The sequence below is a fragment of the Melanotaenia boesemani genome, chromosome 17 (assembly GCF_017639745.1).
Source record: "Melanotaenia boesemani isolate fMelBoe1 chromosome 17, fMelBoe1.pri, whole genome shotgun sequence".
NCBI classification, from domain to species: Eukaryota; Metazoa; Chordata; class Actinopteri; order Atheriniformes; family Melanotaeniidae; genus Melanotaenia; species Melanotaenia boesemani.
The window spans coordinates 19,898,438-19,920,093 of NC_055698.1; the positions used below are offsets into that span (position 1 = coordinate 19,898,438).

General features: G+C 37.3%; 3 protein-coding genes across 4 annotated transcripts; all 3 read right to left on the reverse strand.

Annotated features, from left to right (window-relative positions):
• Positions 1 to 1,267: 1,267 nt before the first annotated feature.
• On the reverse strand, positions 1,268 to 4,827 carry LOC121628134 (lanosterol 14-alpha demethylase). Its single transcript, XM_041967056.1, has 10 exons — positions 4,579 to 4,827; positions 4,387 to 4,485; positions 3,870 to 4,046; positions 3,636 to 3,762; positions 3,270 to 3,444; positions 2,921 to 3,040; positions 2,563 to 2,758; positions 2,176 to 2,271; positions 1,895 to 2,063; positions 1,268 to 1,779 (listed from the first exon to the last, which is right to left on the reverse strand). Exons 1-10 carry the CDS (start codon positions 4,738 to 4,740, stop codon positions 1,604 to 1,606), a joined length of 1,497 nt encoding a protein of 498 aa, XP_041822990.1. The 5' UTR covers positions 4,741 to 4,827; the 3' UTR covers positions 1,268 to 1,603.
• Positions 4,828 to 5,898: 1,071 nt separating this feature from the next.
• krit1 (KRIT1 ankyrin repeat containing) lies at positions 5,899 to 14,608 on the reverse strand. Of its 2 annotated transcripts, none has more exons than XM_041967094.1 (17): positions 14,524 to 14,608; positions 12,900 to 13,069; positions 11,967 to 12,120; positions 11,790 to 11,882; positions 11,572 to 11,701; positions 11,240 to 11,483; positions 10,675 to 10,790; positions 10,380 to 10,523; positions 10,107 to 10,263; positions 9,595 to 9,702; positions 8,453 to 8,609; positions 7,879 to 8,030; positions 7,602 to 7,768; positions 7,368 to 7,455; positions 7,056 to 7,262; positions 6,387 to 6,503; positions 5,899 to 6,221 (listed from the first exon to the last, which is right to left on the reverse strand). In XM_041967094.1, exons 2-17 carry the CDS (start codon positions 12,999 to 13,001, stop codon positions 6,132 to 6,134), a joined length of 2,226 nt encoding a protein of 741 aa, XP_041823028.1. In that variant the 5' UTR covers positions 13,002 to 13,069; positions 14,524 to 14,608; the 3' UTR covers positions 5,899 to 6,131. The 2 variants fall into 2 exon arrangements, with proteins under 2 accessions (XP_041823028.1, XP_041823027.1); XM_041967093.1 differs by lacking the exon at positions 14,524 to 14,608 and adding an exon at positions 14,140 to 14,348.
• Positions 14,609 to 15,777: 1,169 nt separating this feature from the next.
• On the reverse strand, positions 15,778 to 17,864 carry rpz2 (rapunzel 2). Its single transcript, XM_042012209.1, has 2 exons — positions 17,772 to 17,864; positions 15,778 to 16,829 (listed from the first exon to the last, which is right to left on the reverse strand). Exon 2 carries the CDS (start codon positions 16,778 to 16,780, stop codon positions 16,094 to 16,096), a length of 687 nt encoding a protein of 228 aa, XP_041868143.1. The 5' UTR covers positions 16,781 to 16,829; positions 17,772 to 17,864; the 3' UTR covers positions 15,778 to 16,093.
• Positions 17,865 to 21,656: the final 3,792 nt, after the last annotated feature.

The following is a 21,656-nucleotide window of genomic DNA, read 5'->3' on the forward strand; positions in this document are numbered from 1 at the left end:
TTTTCTCGCCATTCAGCTGAATTGTTTTTTTTCTGCATCTCTCATTTTTAAAGATTTTAATAACTATTTTTTATATAAGTCCTCAAAATGTCTGAACATTTGAACGTGAAGTTTTCTTTTCCTGGAAAAACACCAACTCTGTGATAAGCAGTTTTAATCCAATGAAACTCCAGCAAAAATCTTTTCAGTCATCAAATTAAAGCCATTTTAAAAGAAAAAAATCTTTAAAAAGCTCTTTATTCAAAGATTAAATTCTGCACCCTCCAGTAAACACAACTTTTTGTGATTATTAAAAGTTTCCAGATAATGTGCTAACAGGAACATGCTCAAAAGACAACAAATACAATCTTGAAAGTACATGTTCATTTTTAATTTGATTCCAGCCGCAACTTATTAATAAGAGAGACAGAGCACGAGAGGAAAAGAAGTGAATGTCACTCGACAGTTAAAAAGCCAATGACTCTGATGTTATGGTACGGGTGTTCTCACAGGTCGTGCTTATCTCAGCATGACAATGCAAAAGCACAATTTGCACAAATTATAACATCTAAGACAAAGAATCCGGGTGATAAGCTGGTCTGAACTGGTTTGATTAGTCACTAACTGAACATATACAACAGAAAAATACAACAAATATGGCAACACTTGGGACAGTAACTGATCTCAATTCCCAACTGATCTGTTATATCCACAGCCTTCATACGCATGTCCACACTTGGTTAAAAAAAAAAGAAGAAAAAAGAAAATACTGCTGGTGCCAAATTTAATGTGATACACTTCTTAAAGAGAAACCAAATCCCTCATGTTTAACTTGTGATTTAAAATGTAGGCTGTTTGCATCACAGTCTTATTCTCTTTTTCAAGGCAAAGTTTTTCTGAAATGAATTAAATGTAGTTGCATAGATGTAGACAGATGTGTACTGTAGCGTCAAATTTGGGTACAATATGCATGAAGTACCTCAAAATTTGAGTAAATGTACTTGGGAGTCAAAAGTGAAAACAGCTGAGAGTATGCAGTAAACTTGTGGGTGGTACAGTGTAAAACCAAGACATTTGTTGTCTACCTGCATTATACAGCTGAGTAGTGCTGTTAATGTTCAGCGTTAGTTTTTTACAACTTTATTTTTGACAAACTGACACAATTTCTCCTCAAAAGGAGTATGTTCATTTAACATGGAATTGTTTTATGTGCTGCATAATTGTTGAAAAAATCGATATTTTTATTCACTGTAAATCAGGTCAATGTAAAACTACCTGGGATAGACAGAATTTTAATTCAGTCTGTGGATGTCACATTACAAGGCACTTCGTTATTTCTCCATTTCTGTTTAAGAATTCACATTGTGAACATGAGCATCATCTTTAAAGATGGAGTCCCACAACTGTGTATGTCAGTCTGGAAACTTAAAAATGATCCACTAAGCAAAAAAAAAAAAAAGCTGAACAGCGGGGTACTAAAATAAACTTTAAAAGCAAAGAGCTGAAATCAGACGCAAAGTGCATTCATTTATCTTTTCTTCAATTCAAGTCCCAGGACGTCAAAACTTTAACCACACAGGAAGCTTCTTTTTTTGTTTCTCAAACCTCCACCCTCAGCGTCTCACTACTTTCTCCTCTTGTATCTAATGACGGGGTTGTGAGGGGTGTGAATCATTGTGGTGTAGTTGATTGTGGGGAAGTAGCCATCCACTAGATCAAAGTCATACATGCGTAGCAAGGTGGACCAGATAGTTTTGATCTGTACGTAGGCAAAGTTTTCTCCGATGCAGCGATGACGGCCTGAACATGGAAAGAGAACAGTTAGGATTGTACAGATTGATTAATCACTGGTTGGTTTTCAGATCTGGTGACGACAAACATTAGTAGAGGTAGTTGTAGTAGAAATAAATCTTACCAGCTCCAAATGGCACATAGGCAAACTTTTCCCCTGAAGCAAAGTTGTCATCAAGGTATCGCTCAGGGCTGAACTCCATCCTCTCCTCCCAGGTGTCTTGCAGACGGTGGTTGACAGTCGGAGAGACGCAGACCTGGTGGCCTACAGGGATGGTGTAACCTGCAGAAGTCTGACAGTATGTGTACAAATATGACATCAGTGTGCTTTAAATTAACATCTTAGAGTGTTTAAGACTAAAGATAAACAGTTGTTTTGTATTAATATACAATGTGTGAGCTCACAAGAGGCTTGCGAGCCATCCTCATCATGGTCATAATGGGTGGGCGGAGCCGTAGGGTTTCCTTTAAGCAGCGTTCCAATAAGCTGAGATCCTTCAGCTAAAGAAAATGATAGGGCAGAAGCAGGAATCATTAACTCTGTAATCACAACAAAACATCTCAGAAAACTCTTTAATCATATCTTAGCAAGTATTTAAGATCCAAATTTCTTCCTCCTGATTCATGTACAAGTATTAAGTATTAATATGGTGTCATATGCAGGTTTCCATTGGAATTGACCCCAAAGGCATTATCAGTTCTACAGACCCCTCACACACAGAGGTGCAAAACACAACAAAACTCCAGGTGGGATGTCAGCATATTTGGATTTGTTTACATCAGAGCTCTCACCTGATCAAAGTCAAGTGGAGGAAGGTCTTCTCCACACACAGCTTTCTGCTCAGCATAGCAGCGTTCCTGCAGAGTTTTGTCTCTGGCCAGGAAAAACCCCATCCAGGCGCTGGTGGTAGATGACGTGTGCTGACCCGCCAGGAGTAGACCAATCAGCATGCCTGCAATCTCGTTATCAGTCAGAGGCCGGCCATCTCTGTGGAGAGAAAAGTGCTACAAGGTCATAAGGCAGAAAAACTACTTACCAAAAATGATACTTTTTGGATGTGTAATTCCCTCATTATCTTGTAATCTTGTAACAGGGTTAACAGCGAAGGCATGTTAGTTTATCATTCTTGATGGATGGTGGCTGTCTTACTTGTATGTAGCATCAATGAGGGTCTGCAGGATGTCGTCCACTCTCTCTCCAGATCTTCTGCGTTTCTGAATAACTTTGAAGAAAATATTTTTTATCTCTCTGTGAGCTTTGTCTCTCTTCCTAAGAAGAAAAAGAATGAAAAATATTCACCTTTTATTCATGATTCAAGCAGATGGCAGATGACTCAAGTTTTTTCTCTGATTAGTTAATATTTGGTAATATAATACTCGAGCTTTTTCACGAGTGTCTTGCTTTCTAGCCAAAGTAGAATTCAGTCTTCATTATATACAGTTGGAGGTACAACAGATGTGATGGCTGCATGCAGATGTGAGATGAGTAACACACCAACCTGAAACTGGGAAGGGGCAGCCAGCTAGGCAGGAGCCAAGCAGCATGGCTAAACCCTCCATCCAGATCTGCATAAAGCTGGGCCACCCGCTCATTCAACATACCACGGATCTCCTTCCCATGGAGACAGCTGCTAGCTGTCAGGATGATCAGCTCGGACAAAGCTTCGAACAAGTCTGAAAGAAGTAAGACCAAGCCTCAGCAATAGTTCTATACATCACATCATTATCTGTAGATCACAATCATTTTACAGTCGCTTAGCAAATAACACACATCATGTCTTGTTTTTACTCCAAGATGAAAGATGTAGATTCAAGATACATCTGCACAAGACATCCTCAAAATCTTGCAGAGTGAAAGATCTTACTTCTTTCGCCACTGTCTCCCCATCTCTTAAAATACTCAATGGTTTCTTCTTCAATTAACTTAACATGCTCCTTAAAATGGGCAATGTTCAGTCCAGTCTTTAGCATCTTCTTCTGTTCCAGAAAGATCTACAACAGATGGAAGAGAATGTGTACCAACTCCAGTGTACAATAACTCCTTTTACAGTTTTCTTCCAATCTAAACGACCAGAGTGGTAATGGTTTCACAGACTCACAGGATTTGGCACATCATAGGCTACTCCTTTGCCAAACACTGGAGTGGTAAGTTTGGAGTAGACATCCTCTGCATTAAGGTCTTCATTCTTGCTATTGAACAGCAGTGTGGCCGCTTCACTGCCCAGCAGGTAGGTGAATGTTTTTCCCACCATGGTGAAGCTAAACACAGGACCATACTGCAGGAAAGTGGAGTAGACCAGGAGTCAGAGGGAAAATATATCAAGCTGTTCAGACCATTGAGCAAGAGCTATAAAAGTCTTGTTTTATATTTTACTCTCGCTTCTTTGTTTTACGGCACATAAAAGCAACGCAACACATGACTGTTTTGTTAAGTTAGTACATGAAATTTGAGGTTTAAAAAAATAAAACGCAAAAATGTTTATTTCAATATTAAATATCATAATGAGATTACAAGCAAACACTTACGGTTGAGATCCAAGATTGAATGTATGCTAAAAACATGACAGTTAATATAATTTCTTTTGCAAAAAGCAGACTAATTAAAGTAATACTTACTGTTTCATAAGCCCTTTCAAGGAATTCAATTGGGCTTTTTCCAAATGCAATTGCATGACCGAGGAAGGGGATGCTGGAGGGTATGTAAGGCGGATATTTCTATAAAAATACAACGTGGAAATGAGTAAACAAGTATAAACTAGAAATTTTGTCTTGCAACTCACACTGAATATTCAATGTTATTTTAATTACCGCATCTATGTCAGGAGACTCTCTCAGCAGCACTTTAGAAACGTAACCGACCATGAGCGTGATGAACGAGGCTGCCAGAACCAAGGAGGTCGTGTTCTCGGTCATTTTCCCGACTGTGTCCCCGAGTAAATTAGTGCTTAGTTGGTAAAAATGCGTCGACATTTTAACAAACGACTTAACCAAATCCCGACAACTACTACACAACAAAAGATGACAACGTCTGTATCACTGTCCTACTGATGTGATACTCATATTGGAGAACCGTTTCAAACGTTTCTACCTGTCAATACTAAGCCTACCCCCCGCCTGACAAACTCTAGATTTTGATTGGCTGTTGGGCGCGTACCAGTCAAACAACCGCGGCTGTGATTGGTTGTGTCTACCTGAAGCGATGTCTTGCTATATGATGTCAGCCCAACAGTAATATTACAATCGATTTTAAGAACTTTTCGTCAACTTTTCTTTTTATCTGAATAATTTTATTTGATTGAACACGTAATAATTTAACTTAGCATTCGTTAATCTGCGTGTTTAAATGTTCTCCTTATCCCTACTGTCTTGCAAAGGTAACGAAATACTCTTAGAAGCCCGAAAGTTAACAGTTATAAATTAGCTAATATGTTGTTCGCCTGTACTCGGTTTTAAGCTAACCAGTGGTGTAGTTAGTTTCTACGCTATCATACAAGAAACAGAGGCGTGTTTGCACAGACCAGGGATCAATTAAACATAACAAAATATTTGGCCTCAGCAGCACTCAATAAAAAGCATGAAAAACTGAAAGGGGATTAAAAAAAATCAATGATCATTACTTAACACCTTAAACGAAAAAGTGTTTAAAATTAATCATGTGAATCTCACAAAATGGTTTGAGTCTTAAATACAAGATGTGTGCACACGTGAAATAACTGCATTATTTAGATGGACTATTTTAAGAGTACAGGCTTCTATAAGCCTTCCAGTAAAAAAACAACAACAAAAAACACAAGTTACCCATAATTTTGATGGACAAACTCGATCCTCTTCAGCTCAAATTGTTTCTCAGAAGAGATAACCATTTTCCATAGTTATTTTTTAGCTGCTAGAAAAACAGTATTGTTCATGCCATTTTATAACTATGGACATGTTTTTAGTTTTGCATTAATAATGTCATGTGTAGTCACTCTGGTGCCAACTGTTTCTGGATGTTCTTTAAGTGTTTGATATTTGCTGTTTATAGGGAACAAAAACTTATTCAGCTTAGAAAGAATGCAACTCTTCAAAGTCACTCAAAAATTACACTTAAGTTTTTTGGGGGTTAAAAACATTTCAGACACCTTCATACATCAATCAGTTTATTAAAACAAACATTAAATAATAAACATATTTACATAGAATTAAAATGTAGGACTTGAAATGTACAAAGTTTAGTCATAACAGATCATTAAGTTTGTTTTTATAAAATGAGGAATTTGTGAAAAGACCACCTCTCCATCCAGAATTACTGCAGTCAGATAACAGCCGGAATGAAGAACCTGCATCCGGATCTTTGGCAGATGTGCTTTTGTTGAAAGTTTTTAGCCATAGGCATATTTATCTGTAACACTTTTATCATTTGGGGTCATATGTCCACTGAGTTTCATTAAAAGCTTCACAATAAGGCCAGCCTGGAGGGAAATAGAGCATAGGAGATCAAAGATTCACCATAGTTTATTTTTAACATGTAGCATTTGAGCTGTATGCTCTTGACTGTATTTAATAATTCTACTTTAGACAGACATCCTAAAATATAAAATGTGAAACTTTAACTCACTTCTGTTAGAAATAGATACCTGTTTTGTGTGCACAATGAAGTTCATTTTGTTGTCACCACTGTGTATTTGAAAATACTGGTCAGCGTGTCCAAGCTGCCACATGAATGTGCCATACTCTAAACTGATAAGAAGGACCTGCAACAGAGAACATAAAGATGCTTTGTGTTAAGTAAGTGCATAAAACAACTACAAAAAAATTAAACAGAGACCTACGGCTGGCCAGTATATCGAGATTTTCAAATATATCGAGACTTTTTCACGCTTAATATAGTCAGGAAATATCGTTTATATCAAGATAGGTTGTTTGAGTAAAAAGTATCTGTTTGCATTTTGCAAAACTGTATTTTTGTTATTGTCATTCAAAAGTATTTTTATTCATTTTGTTTAAGGAGCATTTAATTTAATATACAGCTGCTTTAATTACAGTCAACTGTTGTAATGCACAGCCGTTTTAATTCCTAATAAAAGTGCATTTAGCACTTACGGCTGTAAATTACAATGGCCTCTTTCGTTACTTGACAAAAAAATTATATCAAGATCTATATAGTATACTGTGATTCAAGTTAAAAAAACATATTGAGATATGAAATTTGGTTCATATTGCCCAGCCCTACCCAGACCAGTATGCTCATATGTTTACCAGTAATAATAATAATAAAAAAAAAAAACAAATAGCACAGAAAATACCTTGGTCTCCATGTTCATGAGGTGTAGTCCCTTCGTGTTGACTCCAACGTACACACGGATGACTTTGTGGTTGCTAGCACTGGCCTTGGTGTAAACCTGGCCTGTGAAGAAAGCTGCTCCATAGGTTGGGATATCCCAGCAGTTCTGCAAGAAGAGTCTCTGTAGGTGGTGCATCTCTTTGCTTACTCCCTCGCTGGTGCTCAGGGCCTGTTGTGTAGAGAGTAGGACAGACAAGGTCTGATCAACTCAGAGAAAACAAAAAAAGATTTTATGTTGAGAATTAAAATAACAAAAAAAAAAACATGTGCATACTTTGTATTCATGAAGGATCCTGTTGGTCCAATGATATGCCTTGCTTTTCACCTTTGATATTGGTACAATGGATTTCAGGTTTTCTTCACTATTGGGGGGAAAAAAGATTTTCAGTTAACAAAATGCAAAATAATCAATTAAAAATGTTGAGCCAAATTTTTACTTAAAAGATGGAAATCAGCTGTTCCTGTGAGGTGTTATTTAAATGCAAATGTCATCTGAAAACAGTCTTACTTGAGGAAGCCTTGTTTGTGCTTCTTGCTCTCATAATTGCCATAGATGATCTGCAAGAGGAGGCTGGCCAGCGTGATCAGCTTGCTGTCTGGCGCTGGAAAGAAACCTTTCAGAAGGCAGTGACGAGCTTCATCGAAGAGGATGAGGATGGCCAGGGGATCATCCACCTGTGGTACAGAAGCAAGTAGCAGTCAGGAGGCTTCTAAGTAAGCTGTGTATATGACTTTTCTGACTTAAAGGTTGTGACCAAATTATTTATTTATTTTCTGTGAGATACCTTTTTCTCAATTTCAAGAGGCAACCGGACGTCCCTACGAAGGAAGAGCTGAGGTGTCTCTCTTTGAGGATCCAGCACCGTCAAGTCTGTCACAATCTCTGTCCAAATCCGTAGGTGCTGCAAGGGCTTGTGGTAGGGCTTCAACTGCAGATCTAACACACAAAACACAAAGTTTTTGCTATATTATCACAATAACACCATCAATCAATTTTAATCTATTTTCTATACCCGCTTCATCTTATTTAGGTTTGCGGAAGGAGCCTATTCGAGCTGCCATGGGACGAGAAGCGGGGGACACCCTGGACATATTGCCAGTCCATCACAGGGCCAACACAGAGACAATCAAGACAAACATCCAAGCACACTCACTCCTGGGGTCAAGTCAGATTTACCAATTAACCAAACATGCATGTTTTTTAACTGTGGAGCAAAGCTGCATGGTGTTGAGAAATTAAATATTTAGCTATTCATATGTTTTAAAAAACAAACAAACAAAAGCCAACTGTGACATATTCCTCCCAGAAGTTGACCAAGTAGAAAAAGAGGGCTTGGACAGTTTATCATGTAGACTCACGGAGGTTCTCTGAGCAGATCCAGATGGTGAAGTACTGCTGTGTGTCCTGAGAAAGCCGCATGCCCTCCATTATGTGCTGGACAGTCGTATTGTTTCCATGTTTTAGCTCTACAGAACGATAGGAGCCGTCCATGCGATAGATACGCACCTTCTCATACTGCAAAGCACACAAACAAATACAAATCACACAAGAGACTGAGATGACGTCCCAAATAAAAATCAGCCCAAAGAGTAAGTTTATGCTTGAGGATTCCCTTCTAGCACTTATACTCTTTGATTATATCATTAGCCTTATATACCCAAATTTAAATGTAAGCATGGGTTGATAAGGCATTGTAGTTATTCTCCTTGGATGGATGGATGAATGGATGGATGGCGTTATTCATCCCCAAGGGGAAATTAAGTTGTCATAGCAGTCTGGAATAGTACACAGAATACACAAAAATACACAAAAAAAACCACAATAAAATGAAATATTGAAAGTAGAAAAACAGGATAAATACACTTACACTTGTATGATGATAATAATAATAATAGTAACAAGTGTAATAATAACAGTATAAAATGGTAGCAGCAATGGTATGTGCCAATAATAATATAATAACAATAATAATATAATAATAGCAATGATAATAATAAAATAATAATAGTAATAATAATACTATGTGTACACATTTTTTTTCCTCTTATATATACATGCAAAGGTACATAACTGCAATGTGATGGGTGTGTGCAAAAGGTGACAGACAGAGTTAGACCAGGTGTGTAACTGTGGTTCTGACAGAGGTAGAGGAGTTGTAAAGTCTGATTGCAGAAGGTAGGAATGATTTCCTGTATCGTTCCTTAGAGCAGCGGGTTTGAAAGAGTGTGTTGCTGAAGCTGCTCTTAAGCTTGGTCTATGTTCTTTGCTAATATAAAAAAGCACTACCCGGAAAACAACTAAACAACAATTCGTGTGTAGAGAAGTAGTGTCCTCAGTATATACAATACTTGACAAGCTTAAAAATATATGAATGGATAAGTATCACAACAATGACTTTATTTTTAAATCCCGATGCTGAAATTGTATAATTTCAAAAACAAACAATTGTCATCTGGTTTCAAGTGCTAGTATTAACAAATACAGCAAATGGGTGACTAACCGGTTTACTGCTGGCTTGCTGCAGAAGTTTCACACTTTCCTCCCATTCGTTCTGTTTGTTCTCCTCACACACCTGCAGCGGTGATCTCTTCTGCTGATCCTCGATGTGCTTTTGTCAAAAGAGTTAATACCAGATCTTACAAATTATTGATCCTTTAAACTGCACGATCCACTTTGTGTAAGTTATTATATAGCCTTTTTTTCCATCATAAAATCAAATATTCAACCAGTTTAAATGCTTTACTGAGGAAAAAATACTTTTAGCTTAAATTTGAGTTAATTTAAACCAAAAAGATGATGGAGATGACATCAATTCCACAACTGAGTATGTGACAAATTGCATCAACTTCTGTGTGGAGTGCCTTATCCCCACAAGAATGACAAGATTGAGGGGCTTTCTCCAGTCATACACACTGGATCACTAATGACCAAAAAGCAAGCTTTCAAGGAGGGAGGCAGGGTATTACGGAAGAAAAACGAGAGTTAGAGCAAATTCACTGTCATGTTTCATACCCGGTCAATCTCAGGGTGCTGCAGCAGGAGCTGCACAATCTCTGCATGGCCTCCTCTTGCTGCAAAGTGTAGAGGGGAGCTGAGCTGGCCGTTCAGCAGGTTTGGATTACAGTGTCCTTTCTCAAGCAACAACTTGGTTGCCTCAACTTTACCATGCCTGAATAGAACCACATACAGGTTATCCACAATTTATTACACACAATACACAGCAAAGCCTAAGAAAATAAGAATTTTGGGATACTTCTCAGGCTGTGAGATGAGGATCAAACTCACCAGCATGCATAGTGTATGGGAGCCCAGTGATCGCTGTCCAGTTGTTTGACTGAGAAACCACTGTCAAGAAGCTTAGAGAGCAGTTCTGTGTCTCCTTCACAGGCACTCCGGTGGAGAGGGAAGTCCTCTACCCACTGGTGTTCCCTATGGAGACAAGAGTTTGTGATGAGTAGTTTATAGGCAACTACGTTAATATGTGTAAAAGGGTATCCATGATGCCCCTATAAAAAGAGAAAGGGGAGCAGTTGATGAATGGGGATAGTAATGACTGGTTCATATGAGAATAAGTCCTTACTTGTCTTCTGTGACACAGTTGGGGCCATGTTGCCATTTCTCTCTCTTGGGGATCTGGATTTTAGAATAGTCTGGTGCTCCAAGCCCAAAGTATGGGTTGATGATAACTTTATCTACCTGCACAAAAACAAAAATAAAATAAAATAATTGAGTTTTACAACAGAGACAATTCAAATTTCATGTGGTGATGAATACCCTTTTTATTCGGCAAGGTGGAGGTCATGTATTCGGCGGCATTGGTTTGTCTGTCTGTTGTTAGCAACGTAACATAAATTTTCAGGAAATCTCGGAAATGGAATAAGGAACAAGTGATTAGATTTTGGGGGTGATCTGGATCAGTGCCTGGATTTTGTACTATGGGGAGGTAGAGATAAACTTGCCATTAGAGCTTTGAACTCAAAAATAATGCCCACAGTCACTGTTTGGGAAAAGAAAAACAAAATAAAAACAATAGCTTGTCAGAGGTCTGCACTCTCTGAGTGCCTCTAGTTACATACATGAAATGCATTAATCCATCCAACTTTTATCTAGTTGCCTCTGAAACTAAAACAATAAAAAATGCTCACCCTGTTGGTATACTGCAGATCTGAGCCGTAAAGTGGATTCAGGATACACATGTCTGCCTTCTCCAAGGACATCATCTTGCTCTTGATCTCCAGAGCTGTGTAGCCCATGTGTAGACCCTCATCACTCAATTTGCCCTCGCTGCTATAGGCTGGGTTGCTTACGTTGGTTTTCACCCGGTCTACAGGTGCGGGCCTGAACAGAGCAGGGATGGCGTGAGGTACAGTGTGCTGCTCTGCTAACCATCTGAAGAGGCAGAGGAGACAAAGCTTAAGCAGGTTTTAACCAAACCTCTTGAACTGATCAGTTAAGTTAGAAAGACACGTATCCTAACTTGTCTAAGGCCAGAAGCATCTTCGCAGTGATGGAACAGAAGTGAGTGCTTGTTTCACTGCACACACGCATGATGTCCTGAAAGCAGTAAAAGCTGGGGCTCCCAGGGTTGTGGATGGGCTTGCTGTTGTCTATTCAGAAAGACTTGTTAATTTACTACATGCACAGCCAAAACTATAGCTTACATCATTAGTTTGGTACAAGATATTTTCTGCTCACCTTTAACACTGACTGGCACAACAAAAAGAGAAGCTTCTTTTCCTTCATTGTCACCTTCAAGGGCAAATTTCTTCATGTGCACCACACGCTTTCCTGTTAACCAAAGTAATTCAGATAAAGCAATCTAATGGAGGTCAAATGAATCCTTGCGTTGGTGTAAGAATGTCTCAGCCTCACCAATGAAGCTCTGGCTATTGGAGATTGGTCTCGTTATTTCATCAACAAAATCCAATATGGATTTGGATTTGTCTCCTGCTTTGAGCTTTGTTGCCAGAAGTACTTTTTTTCTTTTCTTCTCCTTCCCCTCCACAGGTACTTCTTTCAACAGGATCTTTGCAGGTGCCAGGGAAAAGAAGGGAAGTATCAGTAAGTTACAAACTTCGGTCTCTATAATTGGTCAGTCTGTTAAGATGTAGCCATTCTCATTTTAATTATAAGATTATAATCTATCAAAAACTGCATGCTGTTTCACTAAATTCTAAAACCCAAATTCCAAAAGATTGGGACTCTTTAACATGGAAATATAAACAGATAAAAAATGTTAGGGTCAAAACATAAAGAATATATATATATACACACACACACACACACACATATATATATTTGTATATATTGGCTCACCGCTCATCCAAAATTTAATAACAGAAACTTCTACCTGTACTTCTCTCTTATAGCCTATCATGTAACTGATTTGTAGCCAGTTAACCTAATTAGTAGCAATGCATACCTCAAACGTTGTTTTTTGTTTTGTTTTTTTGTTTTTTTTATCCCACTTACTTTTCCAGCATTTTGTTACCCCATCCCAGCTTCTTTTATATGTCATGACCTAATATTTTTATGACACCGTAAAATGTCACGCTTTTAACGTATGGTATGGTTTCTGTGTTCTGTTGTGAATGACATTTGGAAATCATTATTTTCTGGTTTTATTTACACTGAACACAGTGCCCGACGTTTTTTTTTTTTCAGAACAAGGCAAACAACCAGTTTTTACATTTTTGCACTTTCTCTGCATTTTACTATTTTACAACCAACATTTTACCTCACATTTTCTTCTGTATATAAACATTTGTTCAGACTAGTAGGGCATGTAGTAGATTATCCTCATACCTCATAAGATTTAGTTCTGTATTCCTTCGAGCTCAGGCTGACTAGATTCTTTGGACGAATGACAGCAACAAACACATCTTCAAGGCTGTCCTCGTTTCCCATTGTGCAGTCTGTTCCTCAGACAGGGCCAAACATCCAACACAGAGGCCAATTACTGTGGAGAGGCATGCCTGAAATGACAATACAAAAAATTTCTGCACAGTAGAGAAATTTTATGCTTAATTTGATCATTTTGGCAACTTTTTTTTAGTTTGATCTCCACAAAACTTTAAACTGTATAATTATAAATTAATTAATTTCAATTGCAGATCTCCTGATAATTAGTAATTGTTTAAATCATATTCACAAAGAAAAGTCATATAAAAAACACATTTTTTTAAGCGTATCATATTATATAATTGGCTGCTTTTACTAATTATTGGTTGTTGTGTGATTACATAAAAATGCTAAGCTGCATTTCATTAACCTGTAGAGAGGGTGGACCACGGCTAAATGATTCAAATATATATGTTTATAATTGAGAAAAATAATTAAATTAGTCAGAAATGAAAGTGAACATTAATGGTGACTTAATCTAACTATAACTGAGTGTTTTGACTGAGAGAAAATACTACACGGCCAATGTGGGTCTGATGAGCAAAGGAGACTTTTCCTTTTGTTGTTTTACTGAGTTAGAATGGGACTGTTACGAAAAAAGTAATGAAACTTTTAAAAATACGGAACATAATTCGCTGCATCACAGAATGTAATTAGTACATAATATTTAAAACTTATTTGCTAAAATGCCGTAAGCGCATACAATCATAATTTAATATGCGACGCTTTACAGAGACATAATGGTTAAAGTTGTTAATACTTTTGCCAAGTCCTGTAAATATTTAATAGTAACATATTAAGGATGGTTTTGGCATTACAGTCTCCGAGTTTCGGGTTTTATCCACTCGTGTTTTATGCGAGTATAACTACAGGATTTATAGCCTACACGGCAGCATATGGCAATGAGTTCAAAGGAAGGTCACGCCCCGGAAACTAGATTGCTAACTTTAAAAATGTTACCTAAAGTCATCAATATTCTCTACTTTATGTCACATGCTGTGCTGCCAAAAAATATCACGTGTTGATAGATTTTCTTGTTAAAAAAAATAAACAAAGTCAACTTTTTAACTGAATCAGCAGCTGTGAGTCGGGATGCTACGCTCAACATCCCCGCTTTTCCACTCGACGTACAGCTATAACTTACCGAAAGCGACGTGACTGTTCCGCAAATGGACCAAACACAACTTCTCCTGGCTCCCCGAACGCATGTGCTGCTTTAATACGCTCCCCTATGCCAAAAAGACTGCTTCAGGTTAGCTTTAACAACAGTCTTTTTGTGGTTGAAGCACTCGAAGGCCTTTAACTTGGGGCAGGGCTGCAAAGACAAACAGAGGAATCGCGTTACGTTTCTTTGCAGCAGCTTCTGTTGGACAACAGAGGACTCTGGTGGTGAGGTGGACTCGGTGCGCGGCAGCGTTTTGTGTTCTATTTTTGTTTACAGGCTTAAATGTTAAAGTCTGGGGTTAAAGTAATGAACAGAACTGGAATAAATCATGGCAAACAGAAGCAGGTAATATAGATAACTCACAGTATTTTCCTTTCCTTTCCACTTTTTGGGTTCACAGTTCAGGAAGGAGCTGACATGTCAATTTGCTTCAAGTTAGCTTAACACAGTTGCTAGGCAACCAAAGACCGTTTGTGGAAGTTCAACATAAATCATCCCACAAAACACGAATTATGAAGCAAGAGTCCCGTGGGTGGACAAAGGGGGGAAAAAAGGAAGAAAAAAAAGGCCCATAATCATCTGACCACACACACACACACACACACACACTGAAAACACACACTGTTATGGGACTTTTTTTTGTTTGTTTTTGTCTTTTAAAATCATAAAAGTCATATTTCATGTAGGCTATTAATGCATTCTGGTTTTTAGTATTCAATCATAAATTAACCAACTAATTGGAAGATATTAGATTATATCCGGGATTTAGCCCAATTTAGCAAGAATGAATGACCATACAGCCAAACATTAATAGGGAAAAAAAAACTGTTAAAGCACATTATATTCTGTACAAGTTTTATGGTTCACCATTAAGATGGATTAATTACGTTTTTAGTTTTTAGAATTCATAAGGTCAAATCAATAACTGTCCCTCTGCTGATAGCTGTTGGCAGGATATAGGTGTGACGGCAACTGAGATGGTTGTGTTATTTGCTGAATGGTCCCATGTGAAAAAAAAAACAGAGCCACAAAATCTAAACATTTTATTGTTTAGGCAATTATTTATTATAATTTAAACTTCTTAGCTATTTTCATATATTTATTGATGCTGTATCTTATATAGGTGTGGAATTAGGTTTACCTTAGATCAGCTTTTCTTTTACTTTGTTTTTCTTCCCCCTCAAACTGCTCCTACTCTTTGCTGTAATGTATTAACTATAATCTGATCTGTTAACAAGATTATTTATACCCAGTCTAACCAACTTTAAAAATAACAAAAATAAATCCAGTCAACCGTTATAGTGTCATCTTTAATGTATAAAGATACATTTTTGTGGAAGTTTTTGTTTCCTGTGTGGACATTATTTTAAATACATTTTAAGCTAAAAATCCGTGCCCTTATAGACCAAATTTTAGTACATGACTTTAGCAGATATATAGTTTGTTTTATTCAGTCTGAAAAAAGGCAGTCTTATGAGAGCAACATCCACAACTCCACAAATTCATGCCTTAGCTGGGAACAACAAAAATCTATCAGTGATATTTACATTTTTTCATATTTGATTAAGATTTTGTGGTCAGTTTATGTCTGTAAAACAAATTTCACAAATGTACCAATTAACCATTTAATAATTTATACATTTTATTGAAGAGATTGTATAAAACTTCAGCATTTATTGATGTAACACATAGCAAATGTAAGTATAGTGGTCACTTAAAAATAACATACACAGTCAACATAATAGGTTCAATCCAGGAATTTGGAAAAACAGCTGCAACTGAAGTGCACACATGTAACATGGCTTTGGTTTGACATATATTTTTAATTACTACATAATTTATCTTCTTTCAATTAGTTGAAAGGTGAAATTAGACACTTTTCTGTGTTTTTGGTTTTTAACCAAGGGTATATCCTCTTTTTGTTGATACATGTTTAAGATGATTTGTCTTTGCACTGACGGAGCACCTCCTGCATCTTCTCCTGGATGTCTTCCACCCTGCTGGCCCACTTCTCCCGCACCTCATCTTCATCATCCTCAGTAACGGCTGTGTAGCCCATGAGGGAAATGAGGCCCATGTGGAACAAATGGGCGATGTGAGAACAGTGATGCTCCATGATTTCACGGTCACCATCGCAGTTGTCCAGATACACCTTCAACAGAGGTCTTCCAAACTGCGTTTTTATGCCCATCACACCACGGTAGTACACATCCAGGCTCATGTCGGACTTGTCTCTTTCATAAGTCTTCTCAAAGGTGTCCATGTAGCGCTGGCAATTGTCTGGATCTTTCTTCACCATTGACACCATGTAGTTGAAAGCATTATATTGGTGCTTTATATACTCTTCATACTTGCCATATGTTTCGTTCACTTCATCAATGCGGATCTTCTTCAGGCATAGTTGGTTCTTTTGAGAGATAATTTCCAATTTGTTGTTGATTGCCTGGAAGTCCTTGTCCAGAGCATGGCCCTCCTCTTCCATTAGTCCCTTGCGAGCTACTCCAACAAGGGAGGATACAATGCCAAAGATGGGATCAATGGAGGAGGCGAAGGAGGAAACCTTCTCCACGCAGCACAACACTTTAGCTGCTGTTTTCTTGATTTGTGTAGCATCAGCCATTACTGCTTTTCTTCTGCCACGTTAAGATCCACACAAAGGTAGTCCAGGGCTACAGAGATAAAAAAAACAAAACAAAAAAAAAAAAAAAGATATATACGCTGATAAAATACATTCATATTTTACTTGAAAACCTAAAAGTTAAGCTCACAGTTAACCTCAGAGCAAATACATGTCAAGGTGCGCTGTTTTGTAATTCTACTAATTTGGCTAATAAAATATAAGGAAAAATAAGCAAAATGTGCACTGATTTAGTCTTCTTTCTTACTTTCTTGCTATGGTTTGACCACATTTCTGGCTTGGCACATGTGGACATGCATATTCTGATCACTTATCTATGTTGATTTAGTTTCACATTTGTGTTTGACCAACAGGATAGAGATTTCCTTTAAATAAGAGAACATAAAAGTATCTCTTATGATTGAACAACAGAATATTGGCATATTAGACAATGTTCTTCTGAGTTGCATTTCAATCTTTTGCAAAAGATAAACCACTGCAGCTAAAGTGGGAACATTTATTGGAGCAATATATATGTAGAAGTTGCTGATTAAACATGAAGCTACCACATACTAATTTCTGGGACTAAATCAAATTGTGGTGCATCTCTCATAGTTGTAACATTAATCATCACTCTCAATGTTGTCCTGCTGGAAAAATAACTCGGGAACAAGAGTAGGTGTGTCTTAATTTCTTCTCATACAAGTCAGACTGGAAACAAAGAATCGGTTACATGTAGCATTCATGTTTCATGTTAAGCATCTAAAACAAACAAACAAAAAAAAAACAGCTGTTTTATTTTTTTTTAACTCTAATTCAGGGCGCCTTGCTGCTTGTTTTCAAGCTTGTTCCTCTCATTTCCTGATTCTTAGCTACTCATATGAACCAGTCTCAAATGCTCTTATCATTCCCAGCTGACCCAGCTTTTACTCAAAGAATAAACATCCTTTTGATCAGAGATTATAAACCACAGACCCAACCATTATTTACTCACCAGAGATAAAAACGATTTGTATCCCTCCGTCTACTGCAGCTGTCTGACTCTCCTTTCCACCATTTTCCACCCTAGTCAAATAAGGACAACCCCTTTCTGCCAAATAAGGGAGTTAATTCCAGGAAGTGGCTCATGCATGCTGCGTGCTGATTGGATGAAGGATATACAGTCGCTTTAGCTCCAACCACACACTATAGCAAGGACAGTGGTTATGTTTTTCATTGTGTTATGTAAATTTTAGCTTCTCACACCCTCATAACCAGCTTGAGTGACCAGATGCCAAAGTAATTCTTTGTGAAAGAAAGTAAAAGTCGGTAATTCTTCATGACCAGGAAACAAAAACAAACAACAACAACAAAAAAAGTTATTGTGTTTACATGTCACTGTTAATTCTGTGAATGTTAATTTTTTCTGATTTATAAGTTCACAAAAAGATAACATTTCACAAGTTTTTAGAAATGAGACAAAGTGACAGTTCTTGCTTTTTAAAATAGCTTTCATATGGGCATTTACAAACATGGACAAAATTGTTGATACTCTCCTATTAATGAAAGAAAAACCCACTAAAGTCACTCAAATAAATAAAACTGACAAAATTAATAAATAAAATTGACTGAAAATTAACCAATAAAAATCAGTCATTGCTTTTAAATTGCTGTTCAACAATTTTTAAAATTTAAAACAACAAATGAAACAGGCCTGGACAAAAATAATGGCACCCTTAATTTAATATTTTGTTGCACAACCTTTTGCTGCAATCACTGCAACCAATTCGGTAACTGTCACTGAAACTTCTGCACCTGTTAACAGGTCTTGTGGCCCACTCCTCATGAGAAAACTGTTCCAGTTGTCTCAGTTCAAGGTTTGCTTAATTTTTGCATCAATGAACATAGAGCTGATGTGCTTTACCAAAAAGCTCCAGTTTTGCCTCATTTGTCTAAATGACATTCTCTCAGAAGTTGAGGCAGTGGTGGCTCAGTGGTGTCTTCCTTTGTCATCTCTGATGAAGTCCACTTTGGCTCAAACAGTGACGGATGGTGTGATCTCACCTTGATGTACCTTGACCTTGAAGTTCACCTTTAATGTCTTTGGATGTTGATGGTTAACATTAGTATGATCAGTCCCTTCAATTTGTCATCTGTTTTCCTCTTTAGACCATGTCCTGGGAGGTTGGCTAAAGTCCTGTGGACCTTAAACTTATGAATAATATTTGCAACTGCAGTTGCAGGAACATCAAGTTGCCAGAAGATGTAATTATAGCCTTTATGTTTAACATGATTCTAATCTCCTGAGACAGCTCTCTCCTTCAGTTTCTGTGGTCCACGTTCAGTGTAGTACAAACTATGTCACCAAACAGGGCAGTGACTATTAACCACCCTTTAAATAGCCAGACTGACTAATTACAAGTTTGAAGATGCCTATGATGCCAATTATAAGACACATCTTAGTTTAACATGTCCCTATGGTCAAATTATTTTCAATCTTTTCTAGGGGTGCCATATTTCTTTCCAGGCTTATTTTATTAATAAGTTTTTAAAAAAATATTCTACTAAACAACTATTTAAAAGTAATGTCTGATTTTGACTGGTTGATTTTCAGTCATTTTTTATTTATTGTTACTTTGGTCAGTTTAAAGTTATTTTAGTGACTTTTGTAAGTTCTTCTTTCATTAACAGAGGAGTGTAAATAATTTTGTTCACATCTAACTCACTTTTTATTATGTTTCCAAATAATACAGATGAGACTCCTTCACCTTTTTCCATTTAGAAAAGTTTCACATAATCAGACAAGTTGGGATGCTTCAGTGGCAGGATTCTGGGTTTGTGCATGTTTCCTCATTCTCTCACTATCATGGATTCCTGGGCGAAGGGAACAGAGGCAACAGCTCAGATTTTACTTTTGTGATGAGTCAAGATGCAGCCAAGCAGCAACAACCTAACAGACCTAAGACAAAGATTAATTAAATTCATTTGAAAAGAAAGTATGTGAAGAATATCCCAAAGATAACTTCCTGCTGATTTCTACAGTGTATTGTTTTAAGCTGTAATTCTAAAGTATCGAGAACAGGTTTCCCTCAAGGAGGGTGTGTTTGTACCTGTGTCTTTTGTTTTTTCTGCATTGTATGTGTTGTATAGTTAACTAAAAACAAAACCCTTTTGAATTCAAGCCTCTGTCCTCTTATAAGCCTTTATAACAAGTGACTATTAAAGTTTCGCATTATTTATTTAGTGGAAATATTTTCTTTTTATTTTTTTGTATTTTTATTGTTGTCAAAGACAACATAGATGAAAGAGAAAATCATACCTCATATAAACCTTCAATAATGAATAATGCAGTAATTGATGCAACTTCAGAGCTCAACAAGCATCTCTTTTGCGACATACTGTTTGTAGTTACTATTTGCTGATTGGTTAAATTTCTTGCTGTCCAAGTTCTTTAACTTTCTTGTAGCATACAGTTCTGTCAGTCATTTTTAAGATAAGGAAAAGTAATTTGATTTACATTTTTTTCTTTAAAAACTAAAAAGTACTTCTTTTCATATTAAAACATGTGCTGGGGCTTGGCTAAGCCATTGGCACCCTCATGTGGTACAGTTATGTATAGCCTTCTGCTTTTGATCAATGTTATCTGGCATGTTTGGTTATGTGGGAACTGTTTTTCTTGTGCAAAAAAAAAAAGACAGATTTAAGGTCACAAAGTCATCACATTCCTGCCTACAGTTGTCTGCTTTGCCCCCATTTCAAATTATGTGTAAATGTCAGAAAATTAATGTTAACCACTTTTATACTTTAACAGTATTTAAATACAGAGGTAGTGAGGAGTGCTGTAGGTGGCATTATTCCACTGTCAGACCTGAGATTGAGCCTCATTTCAAATAATATTTTGTAACATTTGATCACATTTGTTTTCTTTTAACCTTTACTTATACAGGTAGTCTCACTGAGACATGCAGTCTCATTTACAAGAGACCTGTTTACATAGCTTGACATACGTGTCTTTAGATAAGGGGTGCCCAGCTCCGGTCCTCAAGGGCCACAATCCTGCAGGTTTTTGATGTGTCCCTGCTCCAAAACCACCTGACTCAAATCGATGAGTCATTGTGCAAAACTTAATAGGCTGTTGGATCTATTTCATTTGAGTCAGGTGTGTTGAAGCAGGAAACATTGGAAAATCTGCAGAACAGCGGCCCTCAAGGACCGATTTTGGGCACCCCTGCTGTAGATGATGGGAGGAAGTTGGAGTATCTGGACCGAACCCATGCATACACAGGAAGAACATGCTAACTCCACAAAGAAAGGCCACTATTCAGACATCTCCCCAGCCGAGGCTCAAACCAGCAACCTTCTTGCTGTGAAGCTGCGGGGCTAACCACCACATCACCGTGCAGCCCAGTGCCTTAAGTGTCGCTCCAAATTGGCTAGATTTAGCTCGTAAGAATAAGTGGTTAGGTTTAGAAATTATAAACAGCATTGTTAATGTTGGCCAGAAAAAACTGAAAAATTGTTATTATTACTTTCAGGAATGAGTCTGTGCTGGTTTGTGTGTGGTTAGGTAAAAATCTAGCATTTGTAGAATAAATCAATCTAATGTGTTTGCAGTGATGTTTTTAACAAATCTTGATTTGGCCATTCTTTTCTTGAAGTCAAGTTGTACCATTGGCTGAACTCTTTGTAGTTGCTTTATTAAAGTTTTCTCTTTATCATCATTAACTTGGAAAATTAGGTGTCTACCTTTTTTTCTTATTGTAGTCTGAGTTGATTTCGTAAAGGGGTGTGTTGTTTTTGTTTTGTTTGTTGTTTAACCATCCGCTCCTCCTATTTCTTTTCCTGCTTATTACATGTGTGTGTTCCTTTAAGACTTGTAGTATGTTACGGTCTGCATTAG